The following is a 15,056-nucleotide window of genomic DNA, read 5'->3' as shown; positions in this document are numbered from 1 at the left end:
TCATCAAAGGTCAAATTGACAGTCCGCCAGAACTCGACTTTGAATAGGTAACAGTACAGGTAATAGAAAGTTCGCGATTTACTTTCCGAACAATATTTTCGTTGTTTTTGGAAAATATGAAAAATTACGAGATTGAAACGGAGTGGAGGAGACGCGCGAGGGCGTGCCCCCATAGGCCGGCGCGGCCAGGCCTTGGCCCGCGCCGCCCTATGAGCTGGCCGCCTCGTCGCCCCTTTCCGACTCCGGTTCGACCTGGTACTTTCCTTATGACATAAAAATTCCTGCTATATAATCCCCCGGACCCCTGGAGGTCCGTATATCGTTTTCTCGACATGTTTTGTTTCAAGCTGTTTCTGCCAGGATCTATTTTCAATCTAGGAGCACCATGGCCTCCAACAATAAGGGCAAGGGGCTTTCGGATGAAGATATTCAAGATCCCGAGTGGAAAGAGGTGGACGAGAGCGTCAAGGAAGAAGATGAAGAAGAAGTGGAGGAAGACTCGCGCGCATACCCGCGTGCTACCGTCGCAAGCATCAAAGTGGTGGATAACCCTTTTAGTGCAAACAGGAGCGCAAGAATTCGCACCGGAGGAAGGGTTCCACGTCATTACCTAGCTCCAAAGACATCTTCTTCAGGCACTTACCATCCCTTCCGCAATCTAATCTACAATAATCAAATTGAAAGGACTCCCAAGGCAGCACTGCCTAGCAATTGGGATATAAATCGTTCTAACACTACAGGAAGGACGAAGCCTGAAGCTGAAGGGTGGGGAAATAACTCCAAGAATTGGGAATCGCCGTCGGACATACTTCTTAATCGCGTCGAGCACAATTCGGAGATGATCCGCAACCTCATGTACAAGATTGATGAGCTTCAGGATCTTGTGGAGAAGCTTGTCGGGAATTCATCACCACCATCGCCAAAAGAGTAATTCATCATCGGTATTGGCATCCCCTTGGTTTGTTCCAAGCTTGGGGGAGTGCCGCGGTATCACATCATCACTACCTTTTACTTTTTACTATCAAGTAATGTCATATCATGAGTAGGGAAGTTATCATATAAGATGGGTTGCAGTGTGGAAGTATCTCTCCTTTAGTTGGTTGTCTATGTATCCCTTGGTGTGAGTTATCGTTATGAAATATTAATGAGAAGTCTTATCATTTACATATTGCACACCTTATTTTAGTTTGCAATTTCTATTATATGATTGATCTTGATTTTAGTATTGGTACCACTTTGGGAGCATTGAGTAAATCTATTTGGTTTTGGCAAACTTAGCATTGGTAAATAGCAACAACACCTTGAGGTTTAAGTAGAAAAGAGAAATATATGTAGTTGTTTCATTGTCTTCCTTTCTTGTTAGCTCATAGCTTATTATTCTGAAGTTAAAATTGTTTGTGCTTACAAGAAAGATGCATGATTGTTTCTATCACATGTATATTCGTTTGTTTCCCTCAACTTTTGTGCTTGCTAATTAACCTTGCTAGCCAAAGACCTGTACTGAGAGGGAATGCTTCTCGTGCATCCAAACCTCAACCCAAACCTATGCCATTTGTGTCCACCATATCTACCTACTACATGGTATTTCCCTGCCATTCCAAGTAAATACTTCATGTGCTACCTTTAAACAATTCAAAATTTATTACTTCTTATTTGTGTCAATGTTTTATAGCTCATGAGGAAGTATGTGGTGTTTTATCTTTCAGTATTGTTAGGAAGCTTCCACTAATGGACTAGTGGCTTCATCCACTTATCCTATAATTTTGCAAAAATAGCTGGCAACGGGGTTCCCAGCCCCAATTAATCAACTCTCATTAATAATTCTCTTCACATGTTTTGCCCTGATTCATCAAGTAAGCAACTTAATTTTGCAATAGACACTCCTCCATGGTATGAGATTGTTGGAAGGCACCCGAGGATTCGGTTAGCCATGGCATGTGTAAGCAAAGGTTGGGGGAGCGTCATCCTTAAATAAACTAAAATACATGTGTAAACAAAAGAGAAGAGGGATGATCTACCTTGCTGGTAGAGATAACGTCCTTCACGGGAGCCGCTCTTTGGAGGTCTCGTTTGGCAAGGGGGTTAGAGTACCCGCTACCGATCGTTGACAACAACAAACACCTCTCAAAATATTACTTTTATTCTCTTTATGTGATTTCAAAATTGAAAAAGCTCTAGCACATGATTTAATCCCTGCTTCCCTCTGCGAAGGGCCTGTCTTTTACTTTATGTTGAGCCAGTAAACCTATTTCCCTCCATCTCAAGCAAGCATTTGAGTTGTTGTGATCAAACCATTATATTGTGATTTATTTCATCATGTCTTTTATTCTTCCTTGTTTAGTACAAGTTTTATCTAAATGAATATAGCTTTGAAAGTTATCAATGATCATTATGATTGAGTATTCAAGATGAGCCATATAAACTTTAACATGAGAGCGCTGCTTGATAGATAAGAATAACCTGTTAATTGTTCTCTGACCAAGAACGAAGTTTGCCATCACCACTATGATTTCTTATGCACCTTTATTTGTGATTACCTTATACTTGTTTCAAGTTGAGTTATATGAGGAAGTTGTTCACTAGAATTTCTTGTGTGAATGAATATGATGCTTCTTGTCCGTATTTGATTTATCGACTCTTCACTCCATAAACATGTGGTCCTGTTTACCGAGTTCAGTTTCGCTTGGGGACAAGCGAAGTCTAAGCTTGGGGGGAGTTGATACGTCCAATTTGCATCACTATTTTATATCATAATTTGCTGTTATTCATTGATATATTTCATATTTGGAGATAATACTTATGTTATTTCATCTATTTTGCATGTTTCATGATTATTGGAGGATCGCGCACCGAGCGTCGATTCCGCTGGAAAAAGCGCCGTCGAATGCAATATTTCGGAAGATCAACAGCTTGACGGAAATTATATGAAAAATCATATTTTTCCGTAAGAGGAAGGGAGCCGGAGGGGGAGCCGAGGGGACCCGAGGTGGGCCCACCCCATAGGCCGGCGCGGCCCAAGGCCTGGCCGCGCCGCCCTGTGAGGAGGGGGCCCACAGCCCCTCTCGCCTCCTTTTCTTCGCGTACGCCTTCGTCCCGAAAACCTAAGCTCCAGGGGTACATCGCGAAGAGCCACAGCCGCCTCTGCGGGGCGGAGAACACCAGAGAGAAAAGAGCTCTCCGGGCAGCCGAGATCCGCCGGGGAAATTCCCTCCCGGAGGGGGAAATCGACGCCATCGTCACCGTCATCGAGCTGGACATCATCTCCATCACCATCATCATCACCTTCATCATCATCACCGCCGTCTCCACCGCTGCACGCCGTCACCGCTGTAACAATTTGGGTTTGATCTTGATTGTTTGATAGGGGAAACTCTCCCGGTGTTGATTTCTACTTGTTATTGATGCTATTGGGTGAAATCGTTGAACCAAGGTTTATGTTCAGATTGTTATTCATCATCATATCACCTCTGATCATGTTCCATATGATGTCTCGTGAGTAGTTCGTTTAGTTCTTGAGGACATGGGTGAAGTCTAAATGTTAGTAGTGAAGTATGGTTGAGTAATATTCAATGTTATGATATTTAAGTTGTGGTGTTATTCTTCTATTGGTGTCGTGTGAACGTCGACTACACGACACTTCACCTTTATGGGCCTAGGGGAATGCATCTTGTACTCGTTTGCCAATTGCGGGGTTGCCGGAGTGACGAAACCCGAGCCCCCATTGGTATATCGATGCAGGAGGGATAGCAGGATCTCGCAGTTTAAGGCCGTGATTAGATTTATCTTAATTACTTTCTTGTAGTTGCGGATGCTTGCAAGGGGTATAATCACAAGTATGTATTAGTCCTAGGAAGGGCGGTACATTAGCATAGGTTCACCCACACAACACTTATCAAAACAATGAAGATTAATTAGCCGTATGTAGCGAAAGCACTAGACTAAAATCCCGTGTGCCCTCGAGAACGTTTGGTTATTATAAGTAAACAAACCGGCTTGTCATTTGTGCTAAAAAATATTGGGCCACTCGCTGCAATTATTACTCTCGCACTTTACTTACTCGTACTTTATTCATCTGTTACATCAAAACCCCCTGAATACTTGTCTGTGAGCATTTACAGTGAATCCTTCATCGAAACTGCTTGTCAATACCTTCTGCTCCTCGTTGGGATCGACATTCTTACTTATCGAAGATACTACGATACACCTCTATACTTGTGGGTCATCATCCCCCTTCCACTCGCCCCTCCCCTCCTTCTGTCATGGATCTGGACATGGCCACTTCCCTAAAAAAGCATGCTATGATCTCAATTCCAATTGATCCTCCGGATTAAAAAATACTCCGTAGAAGGTTTCGGTCCACGCTCATGAACTCTTCCGTCATCCGCCACCGAGGGCTGAGAGGCGAGTTTAGTTGTTTGCCCGTGGCGTGCTGACGGCCGATCCTTATTCTTGGTGCTTGCATGCTAACTTCCCGCTTCAATAATCGCCTGACGATCAGCGATCACATTCACGCATCAAGAAGTGAATTATGATGATCATGACGATGCAATAGATGTTGAGGCTCACGGTATAGAATTTGATAATAAAGGCAATGACCGTGATCATGCTAATACTGATGACAAATGCAATGGTGCTAGTGCTACAATGACACCATTGGATGTATGGTTTTGTTTTACGTGAAATCCAACTCGGCTCACGGGTGCATATAAACTCGTTGTGTGAAAATATATTTTAAAGTATTAAAAAATTAATATAAAATTTTGCAAATCTAGACATTTTATGTTCGTACACAAGTTTTCAGAAAAAAAGAATATTTTCTGTGTCTCATGTAAAATAAATAAATTTTGATGCTTCAACACAATAATCGTACATGACATTTTTTTGTCTTTTTATACATGCCACATAAAATGTCGTTTTCCAACGAACACTTATGTACGAACATAGAATGTCAGGATGTACACCAGCAATTTTATTTCAGATTTTTTTTTACATTTTTAAATTTATTTTTAAATTATTTTGTATAATAGGTGCATATGCACCTATGAGCCACAAAACGCAACCTCCTTTGTTTTACTGGTTATTAAATATGAATAATATAAATTCCTATTTGAAATTTGCATGTGGGCCCCCAATTTCTGGAGATGGGCATGGGTTTTAGCCATGTCACATGAAGAGGTTTAGGTACCGATGAATTTGTTTTGACATGGTTAAATAGTTAGGAAAGTAGTTGCACTTTGGTATGCTTAAATAGTTAAGAGAGCCGTTGCATCCGTAATCCACTAAGTTCAACCGCACAATCTCTCTCCTTCCAGCCGTTGCCTCCACGAAACTCGGCCTCCACTTCCGCCTCTACCATAGATCGCCCCCCTCCTCTGGCCGATCTCGCCGGTGTCGGGAGGTGGGGGAACGTGACCTATGGTAGAGTTTTTCATAAAAGTAATGTTTTCAATATATCAGATTAGGATTTTGGTGTTCGTCTTTTTTTGGCTTCCACCTCAACGAAGATGCTATCGTTTACAATAAGTGATCTTCTGTCCTTCGAACGAAGATGAGATCTCCTTCCCAACGTCAATGATGGTGTTGGGAGATTACAATTCTTTAGGCATGTGCATTCAGGGCTTGATTCGCCATATCGGTTTTGTATCTTTTCTCGGGGTTGCGAGGAGTCTCCTCGCAATATTTGTCCCAGTTGCTACATCCTCGACAATGGTGATTCGTACTCTCGACTCCCGTGACATTGTTCCTAGTATACTGGTTTTGGTACTCTTGCCGATGTTGATTGACCACTTTAATGGTTGCGCGTGTGCACGTAGTTTGGTATTCTGGCTCAAATTAAAATTATGAGAGAATTTTCGTTGGTATTCACAGGCCTGCGGTTTTGTATCTATCTTTGGTCGCCTTCAGTACAAAAGACTTTATTTTGTAATCATTGAAGATACCTCTACCATGTACAATACTAGTATTTATTGGTATGAATATATGTGGTATTGTTTTGTCAAAAAAGAAAAAGTTGAAACCGCAGAAAAGACACTTTAAATCTTGCTTATTTAATGAAAAATCGTTTCCGGTTCGGCTCGACCCTGTGCTGCCTATGTGGCTTTGTCAAACCGACGGAGCGGAATGTGTTACTCATCTCACCCTTGGTGTACCGCAAAACCAAACCAAAGCATTACCCCGTACGGCCATTCCCAAATTCCCCAATTCCTCTTCCTCCCACCCCGAACCCTAACCCTAGCCACTCCCATGGACGACGACGTCGGCGAAGCCTCCCCGCCGCCAGGCCCTGCCCCCGCCCCCGCCCCCGCCCCGTCGTCGCGGGACATGGCGGCGTCCCCGACCAGCTCGCGCTCCGTCACGGAGACGGTGAACGGCTCCCACCGCTTCGTCATCCAGGGCTACTCCCTCGCCAAGGGCATGGGCGTCGGGAAGCACATCGCCAGCGAGACCTTCACCGTCGGCGGCTACCAGTGGGCCATCTACTTCTACCCCGACGGGAAGAACCCAGAGGACAACTCCGCCTACGTCTCCGTCTTCATCGCGCTAGCCTCCGAGGGCACCGACGTACGCGCCCTATTCGAGCTCACGCTGCAGGACCAGAGCGGCAAGGGAAAGCACAAGGTCCACTCACACTTCGACCGGTCGCTCGAGTCAGGGCCATACACCCTCAAGTACAGAGGCTCCATGTGGTAAGAAATTACCCGACTCTAGATAGGACACCCTCCTGCTTGGTTTGCATAAGAATGTAGTAACACTTTCGGTGTTGAATTCGCAAAAAAGCGTAGAGGTTTAGTTACTCCTATTATTATAACTGCTAGCATGTTTGATTTTGATCGTACACGTATAGTCTAGAGATACCTCAGCTAATGTGGATTCCTATTGGCACTGGTATTGTGAAATAAATCCATGTTGAATTTATAGTGCGCACGATAACAGAATTAATTAATCGGTGATAGTTGGCTTTCCATTTTGGTGTTCTGGTACAGCCATGCAGGTTATTTCGATTTGTTTAATCCAGTGGCATGCTACTGTTTGAATTGTCTGGTCGTCGCTTTCTATTGAATGTGGTATGCGTGAGTTGTTCTACAGTACCTTGGTACACTATGAATTTCGTCCCTATTTTTTGGTGTAGTGTCTTATTAGTATGGTGCTTTCTCTATGTGTGTTGATAACGCTGACGAAGCATAGAAGAGAGACTGACGATAACATTCCATTTTAGAACTTCCCATATAGGGGAGGGCATGAAGAGGTACAGAGTTGGATGGAAGGGGAGCGGCTTGAGATTCTTAAGAAATAGTTCATCTCTTTGCCTAATCTCAATGGCAGCACATCTCTCCTGTGTTATAAAGGTTTATCCCCAAACATTTTTTTATCAATAACAAGAGGTAAATCCAACTAAATTGGCAATTAAAAAAACTAAAGATAAGGGATGAATTAATTTTGCCATAGGTTGCATGGCTGGCCAGGTGTTCACCTGATACATAACAGTTGACGATGTAGATGGCTTTTGATTATTGAGGCCATGACGATGTAGATGGCCAGGTGCATGTACCATCAGTTTTAGGGCATCACAAAGTAACCTTTAGTTTAAATAAAATTGTTGTCGCAAGGTTAACTTAACCAAATTGTGTTCTCGAAATAAAATAAAATAAAGTAACTCCTGTCTAACACTTCCTCCAGGCCACTGACCTGATGATTCAGAACTCAAGGCCTATTACATCATGCCCTCGTTAAGACTCTTCCAGATTTGCTGTTTGTTCCTGTAGATTTCCCTACGGGGCAAAAAATATATAAGAACTTGAAATTTTGGACTATTTTATAAAAATAAACCAATAGTCATAATTACATCAGCATGATTAGTTACCTGCTTTTCAGTTTATCCCCAAATTGAATTGCGATTCAAGATTTGGGTGAAACTTTCTTGAACATTTAGCTTTCCAGTGGTATCTACATTTTTTTTGCTGTGCAATGGTTTCCTTATTTTTGATATAAAATCTGAAAACTTGGGTATGATGCAACTATCAGCCCATGATATTTTGAGGTGAAGTGAGATATGCATTCTTTTTAAAAGTCTGTAATAGCTTCTGGATTCTGATATTCATTCCTCATTTTAGGGGTTACAAACGGTTCTTTCGGCGAACTGCTCTTGAGACATCTGACTTTCTTAAAGATGATTGCTTGAAGATAAATTGCACTGTGGGTGTTGTGGTGTCGACTATTGATTACTCCAGGCCACACTCCATTCAGGTTCCGGACTCTGACATTGGCTACCACTTTGGTTCGCTGTTGGACAGTAATGAAGGGGTTGATGTTATTCTTAATGTGGGGGGAGAGAGATTTCATGCCCATAAGCTGGTGTTGGCTGCACGATCATCTGTATTTAGATCTAAACTTTTTGATGATGAATTGGATGGAGAGAAGAATGAGGTTGACCAGAGCGAGAATCTCAAAGAGATTGTTATCGATGATATAGAGCCAAAGGTTTTCAAGGTGTGTATCTGTTTCGTATCTTAGCAATGTCCTTCCAGTATAACCGAAAACAAGTATTTACTATTTGCGCACACTCCTTGCAGGCGATGCTTCATTTCATCTACAGAGATTCCCTCGTTGATGATTGTGAGTTGGATGCATCAAGCTCTGGGGGTTCTATTTTTGATACTTTGGCGGCAAAATTGTTGGCTGCAGCAGACAAGTATGACTTAGCAAGGCTAAAATTGCTCTGTGAATCTTACTTGTGCAAAGGCATTTCTGTGGTCTCAGTTGCGAGTACTCTAGCATTGGCTGATAGTCACCATGCTATGGAGCTTAAAACTGTTTGCCTAAAATTTGCTGCGGAAAATCTTTCAGGTACTTTAGCTTTCTCATCAAATCTGACTTAAATGCATTTCATCTTAATCCAGGTATTCCACATTTGAATTCAGGGCAATGAAAAACTTGCTGGTCATTCAAGTAATAATCAATTCATACATGGGCAAAATGCCATGCTTGTCACTGACATATATTTTCTTAGAGAACATTAATGCATGAATACCTTGAGCTAGAGATTACACGATCATGCTATTAGTTTCTCGTGTTGCATTTGTTGGACAGGTAGTATAGTTGCAAGCTAAATCTCACCTGGAGGATGGTCTGTAGCTCAATGCTGTGATGTAGATAGCAATTATCACTTGTATTGATATTGCTTGGTTATCTGACATCTGAGGCATAAATATGTTTGTGCCGCTAAACTGCACTGTTCTGTAGGTATGCTAACAAACAAATTAGAATTTAGAATAACCAGCAGATAGTTTTCGTTCAGCACATAGAGATCTGTTTTGCCTTTGCATCTTTGTCAAAATTCGCTTAACCTGTCCAATTTCACTGTGTTGAACGAAAACTATCTGGTCCCCCGATTCCATCTACCCTACTGTACCTAGAAAGTTATAGCTTCCACATGCTATCTTTTGATCTTTTGTTTCTTTCTTGGCGCAATTAAGTTTATAAAGCTCCATAACATTCCAGATACCCTTATGTCTCTGCAGCTGTGATCCGGACCGAAGGGTTTGATTACCTCAAGGACAATTGCCCATCACTCCAGTCAGAGATACTGAGAACTGTTGCTGGGTGTGAGGAACCGTGCAGTAGTGGCGGGAAGAGCCAGAGCGTATGGGGGCAGCTCTCAGATGGTGGTGACACGAGTGGCCGTAGGGTTAGGCCAAGGATCTGAGACAAGCCGGAACTCTGACATGGTTAGGAGCTCTTGTGTAAATGGGCATCAATTTGTTCTGTATGTTCCAAAGACAGATTAACTAGCCTGACTCATCTCATCTCACCCCGCTCTTTTTTACACTTCAATTCATATGTTGTTAATAGCTATTTGATTGTTTGATCCTGGAACATTTGCTGAGTTGCTGCGTTGATACCTTGCACACGAAAGGGAAATGAGTCGATGTTTTGGTAAACCAGCTCTCTCCTGACAGGTTTGTTTAGCTGTATTCACACAAATAAACTGGAATGGAAAATTTGTCAGACTTGAATTTATACAATCAGAGGCGATCATGGAAAAGGTTGGTCAACTGGATTTGGTGGACTATACATGATGTGGAGTGTGTAATTGGCCGAACAAATGCATGATGTATTAGCAAGAGAAGAACTCCATGGAAATTCATGTATATGACGTGAACGGTTTGTTTAATTAGTTATTCCAGACATTAATTTAACAGTTCAGCTTGCGTTTCACTCAGTAACGAAAGCAGTGGATGCCTCTCGCATCTCAAAGGGACTTGATGGTGAAACGGCTTCCAAAAAATTGTCTGTGCGTTCAGTAGAGATTTACTGTGATTTAAATCGTGTATCCCTTAGTAGACACGCTCATTGGCGTGTAGTAATCGCAAAAATTATTGGCAACTAGGTGACGCGAACAACCCAAAGAATGAGATAGATGATGAACTTAGAAGAAACAGTACTGATCTTTCGTACGAGAACAAAGTACACGGATGGTTTTCGGCGATTTTTTTTTATAATACATTTTTTTTCTTTATTTCCAGAAATAATACATGTTTTCAATAATTTTCAGAAATAATACACCATCGGGGAAACGGAACCCAATTAGAAGGAATCGGTATAGGACAATCCGATTAGAAGGAATCGGGATTCCCTAACCCGAAATAACCTTATCGGGCTGTACTACCCCGAGCTGACAGAATTCAGTGAGCTTCAATCTATCAATGGGCCGAGTAGCCACTAATCGGGGAAGCTCAACCCGACGTGCACTAGTGTCGCGCAGGCCGCGTAATCCGACAGGCCCCGTAGTTTGCCTCATGTCTGCATCTGCAAGTTAAGCATAAGAGTATCTCTAACGGAGCGATGTAAATAAAAGCTGAGCGAACTGTTTCCGTCTGCACAAACCTAAAATGCATTAGGAACTAGGTTCAGCGGCTCGACGCATATTTTCCGGGCCGTCCACGGAGACGTAAATGCGACGCATATTTGCGTCTGGAATACGCGCGGACGCCCCAGATAACCACTCGCTTTTCCACCAGGCCCGCCTGGCAGTGAGCCCTGGCTTGGCAGTGAGCCATAGGGCTGTATCGATGCGTCATCGCTTCCGCGTCTGCGTCTGCGCTGTAGCCTTCTCCATCAATGCCGTGGCTACCTCTTCTGCACGCGCACTAGCGGGCGGCGGCTGGGCTTCTACGCCGCCATCAACGACATCGTGTCCCGCGTGCGCCCGACCTTAAAAGTCGACCGGCACCGTCCCTGCCATTGCCCACACCAGCGACACCTCCACTCCCACCCATCACCGTTTGACCATCCACTCGCACTAGTGGGCAGCGGCGGGCTTTATCGGCGACAGGGACTTCCTGTTTGACCATCCACCGCCACCTCATCATCGAACACATCAGCCATTGTCGCCTCCATAGGACGACGACGACGACAACGATGCGCTGGCCTACCACAACGAGGAGGCTAGGGACGACAACGACGACTACGTCGCCTGCATTTTCCATGAATGGCAGGCGGCCATGGTGGAGGGCCAGGAGTTCGAGTACCCGGGGACGATGACAGACGATGAGATCGAGAGGCTGGCGTCCTCGTCTCGGAGGTAGACCGACCGGTGCAGCCGCCGCTGCCCCGGTACGCCACCGACATCATGCCGCCGGGCCTCACGGAGGAAGAGGCCCTACGACGGGCGCTTGAGGACTCGGCCCCGCCGCTGCTCCACCTCCACCACCGCCGGCGGCACAGGCGTATGTTCCGCCGGTTCGCAACTGGCCGTGGCCGCTACATTTTGGACGTCCGATTTGCGTCGCCCATTGGAGATGCCCTAAAGTGACTAGCTTTGTTAGAGCATCCTCCAGCCGCGTCCTCGAAAGTGGCCCCCAAAGGGATTTGGGGCGCGCCAGACAAAATTTTGTTCCCACCCGCGCGCCCCAAAGGCTCTTTCCGTCCGGCGCGCACCAATACGGTGTTCGGCGCCCCGAGCCCGTCCCCGCTAGACAGGGGACGCTCCAGGCACGTCGGACACAACGAAAACCGAGGCGAGGAGACGCGGGCCTGATGCGTTGGTGACACAGAAGCCTAAAACGATGTTAATGGCGCCCGAGCTTTCCCAAGCGATGCAGGGACGCGTCTCATCGTGCATGACCGCGTGGCTATCCGCGCCTGCGTTATTGTGTCCAACGCCCGCTGCCGCTTCGCCTAGCACAGCTGCATAATAAGAGTGCCCCTCCTTCCGTCCCTATCCCAATCTCTTGCCGCTCCAACCTCTCGCTGCTCCCAAATCTCCTCCTCCCTTGTTGTTCCCAACCTCCTCCTCCAATGTCACCGTCCCGCAAGAGCGCCGCGGCGAACGGCTTCGGCCGCGGCAGCCGCACTGTGGCGGAGGCGTGGGCGCTGTACCGTGCGGGATATCCCGTCCCGTCGGACATGCGCATGCCAAGCAGCGGCGGGTGGAAGATGGCCGTCAACATCGTCAGAGTCTCGCCGCAGCTGCGGGACGGCACAGAGCGCTGAAGGGACGCGATCATGGCCCGGCGGCTCGCCCGCAGCACGCTGGCCGCCGAGGAGGATGTACTCGTCCTCTCCAACTCTTCTTCGTCAGGGTCGGCCAATCGACGCCTTCGTCACACCATACCGCGCCCTATACCGTGCCTAAGCGCGAGGTGAAGGACGAGCCAGAGTTCGCGACGCCGCCCGTCAATCTGAGGCGCGATGGCAACAACGTCAGCCGGCAGCAGCACAGGCGCGCCGGCGGCGCCCTCCTCATCCCGAAGCCGGAGGTGAAGGAGGAGCAGGACGACGAGGCAGGCGTGAAAGCGACGCTGTAGGCGGAGAGCAGCGACGACCCCGAGGACAGCCCTGGCTTGCGAGCGGCGTGCTTGGCGTCGTTGAACGACAAGGACGCATGGAGAGGCGACCTCGACGCGGCGATCGCCATGTCCATCCGCGACTCCGGGAAGCCGCTCGTGGACCTCACCGACGACGGTGAGGCTGGGCCAAGCGGCGCGGTGAAGGACGAGCCCATCGACGAGCGTGGCAAGCAGGACGTCGTCGTCGACGACATGTACAACTTCCACCAGTACTACGACGCCTCTGGCCGCCGCAAGTACTAGTAGATTATAGTTTAGTTTAAATTTCGTCGAATTTTGTTCGAATCTATGTAATATATAGCAAGTTTGAATGAATTCGCTTAAGTTTTAAAAATCTAAAATTTTATTCGGGAAACGCGGTTGGGAAGCAACATCCTCCAAACACGACATGAATAAAACACGTCCACAAAACGATAAATCCGGCACGACGCGCTGGAGATGCTCATACATCCCATGCATCTGCCCAAGCCAGGCAACCTCCTATCCAGTCTCTTCCATGCCTCAGGATGTATGCATTCATCCATTCCGTGAGATACTTTTCACACATGTTGGAGTCTACGCTGCACCATCTTGTCCGAGCTTAAATCGGGAGATCGGGTTAGAGTAGTCCGATTAGTTTTAGTCGGGTTCGGTTAGCCCGACTGGAGCTATCCGCGAGAAGAGATCAGCCAGTACATCAGAAATCTAGCTCTTCGGGTTACTAGTTTCCCATGATGTATTTTTGGGTTAGAGAACTCCGATTACTGCAAAGGAAAAAAACAAGTCGCAAATAGCCCACAGAATCTGTACCAATCGGGTTACCCTACCTCGATTTCTTTCAATTGGGTTCCATATCTCCGACGGTGTATTATTTATGAAAAATATTGAAAACAAGCATTATTTGTAGAAATATAGAAAAAAAAGTATTATTAAAAAAATGGTTTTCAGTGCAGTTTGCGAACAAAGTACAACACACACCATATTTCGATCTTGACCAATATGCAGGAGAAAATCAAGTCAAATCTTATACCACTGCAAAATAAATAAATAAAATATATGAAGGTGTTTATGTGTACATGTGAATGTTTGAACCAAGTGTACGAAACAATTAAAAAAGAAAACAGAAAAATGCTAAACTAAGCTACTATCTCCACTCATTGAAACGATCTCGAAGTCAAATCCTGTCGATCTTGGATGCTACAACGAGGGGATTTTGACGCGCGATCTGCTCGCGGCCGGCCGCCTTGTAGTCGAACTCGCAGGCGTGTGCGCCGGCGTGACGGTGCATGCCGCAGTAGGTGCCGCCGCAGCGGCAGGCGAACCCGAGTAGCCCCACCTTCTTCCGGCACGTCTGGCACCGGTTCTTGGTAGCGGTCGTCGGAACCACCTCCTTCCCGGCCTGCACCTCGCCTCCAACTCCGGTGGCAGCAGCAGCACGCTGTCCGCCTGTCTCTTTGATCCGCAGCGACGCGAAGCTGGACACGACGCTGTCCACTGGGGGCGCGCCACCGACGGCAGCGACGCCGATCTGCTGCTGCTCCTTGAAGCACTTGGAGCAGAGGTTGCCGGTCGCCGCGCTGCCGAAGAAGCCGCAGTCGTTGGCGCACAGGACCGTCGCGCGGCCGTCCGAAGCCGGAGCACCGCCCGCCTGCTGCGTCTCCGCCATTGCTCGCTCGCTCGAGGTGTACCGTACGAGATCTCGACGCGCGCACGCACGAGCGGGTTCTTGGCTGCTCTGTTCCGCCCGAGAGGATGTTGTTGTGCCTGTTGCCAGGAAGGAGTAGATGCGTGGCCTCCCTTTATAAGGCGTTGCGTTCTTGCGATATCCTGTGGCTGTCGGCGAAGTGATCCCGAGTCCGAATCCTGCCCAGCTAGTCAAGTCCACCGACCCACGGGGATGCAGCGCCAACATTCGAGAAGAACTGGAGAAGCGCACGTCCTTGGGTACCTGTTTCGATTCAAGTCGATACCTGTTTCGATTCAAAGTGTAGCAGCTAAGCCACGTAGTATTACAACTTGTACAGGACCATGATCACAACTCAAACACCCTCCTTTTGTAAAGAAACAAAAAGAAAACTCAGACAACCCTCCTTTATGCATAATTAATGGGTCCTTTATGTTAAAATCTTCAAAGTTCTTAGGATGATGCATAACTCAAACATCTCCCCACTAACCCAACTTACAATTTCTCTTCCGTAGCACAGATAATATCAAGGTGCTAGCAATTGT

General features: G+C 46.4%; 2 protein-coding genes across 2 annotated transcripts; one reads left to right on the top strand and one right to left on the bottom strand.

The window, feature by feature from the left end:
* Window positions 1–6,231: 6,231 nt before the first annotated feature.
* On the top strand, window positions 6,232–9,883 carry LOC124674520 (BTB/POZ and MATH domain-containing protein 5-like). Its single transcript, XM_047210565.1, has 4 exons — window positions 6,232–6,686; window positions 8,112–8,487; window positions 8,571–8,844; window positions 9,519–9,883. Exons 1-4 carry the CDS (start codon window positions 6,244–6,246, stop codon window positions 9,701–9,703), a joined length of 1,278 nt encoding a protein of 425 aa, XP_047066521.1. The 5' UTR covers window positions 6,232–6,243; the 3' UTR covers window positions 9,704–9,883.
* A 4,118-nt stretch (window positions 9,884–14,001) lies between these two features.
* Window positions 14,002–14,493, bottom strand: LOC124672429 (zinc finger A20 and AN1 domain-containing stress-associated protein 10-like). Its single transcript, XM_047208655.1, has one exon. It carries the CDS (start codon window positions 14,491–14,493, stop codon window positions 14,002–14,004), a length of 492 nt encoding a protein of 163 aa, XP_047064611.1.
* Between the last annotated feature and the right edge of the window lie 563 nt (window positions 14,494–15,056).

Source organism: Lolium rigidum, chromosome 7 (assembly GCF_022539505.1).
Source record: "Lolium rigidum isolate FL_2022 chromosome 7, APGP_CSIRO_Lrig_0.1, whole genome shotgun sequence".
In the NCBI taxonomy this organism is placed as follows: Eukaryota; Viridiplantae; Streptophyta; class Magnoliopsida; order Poales; family Poaceae; genus Lolium; species Lolium rigidum.
This window is presented reverse-complemented; position numbering and strand designations above follow the sequence as displayed.

Bases quoted from the DNA above. Each gene is read 5' to 3' on its own strand.
- LOC124672429 (XM_047208655.1), bottom strand. From the start codon at position 14,493: ATGGCGGAGACGCAGCAGGCGGGCGGTGCTCCGGCTTCGGACGGCCGC.
- LOC124674520 (XM_047210565.1), top strand. From the start codon at position 6,244: ATGGACGACGACGTCGGCGAAGCCTCCCCGCCGCCAGGCCCTGCCCCC. The intron at 6,687-8,111 runs GTAAGAAATTAC...TCCTCATTTTAG, and splicing joins AAGTACAGAGGCTCCATGTG to GGGTTACAAACGGTTCTTTC. The intron at 8,845-9,518 runs GTACTTTAGCTT...ATGTCTCTGCAG, and splicing joins TGCTGCGGAAAATCTTTCAG to CTGTGATCCGGACCGAAGGG.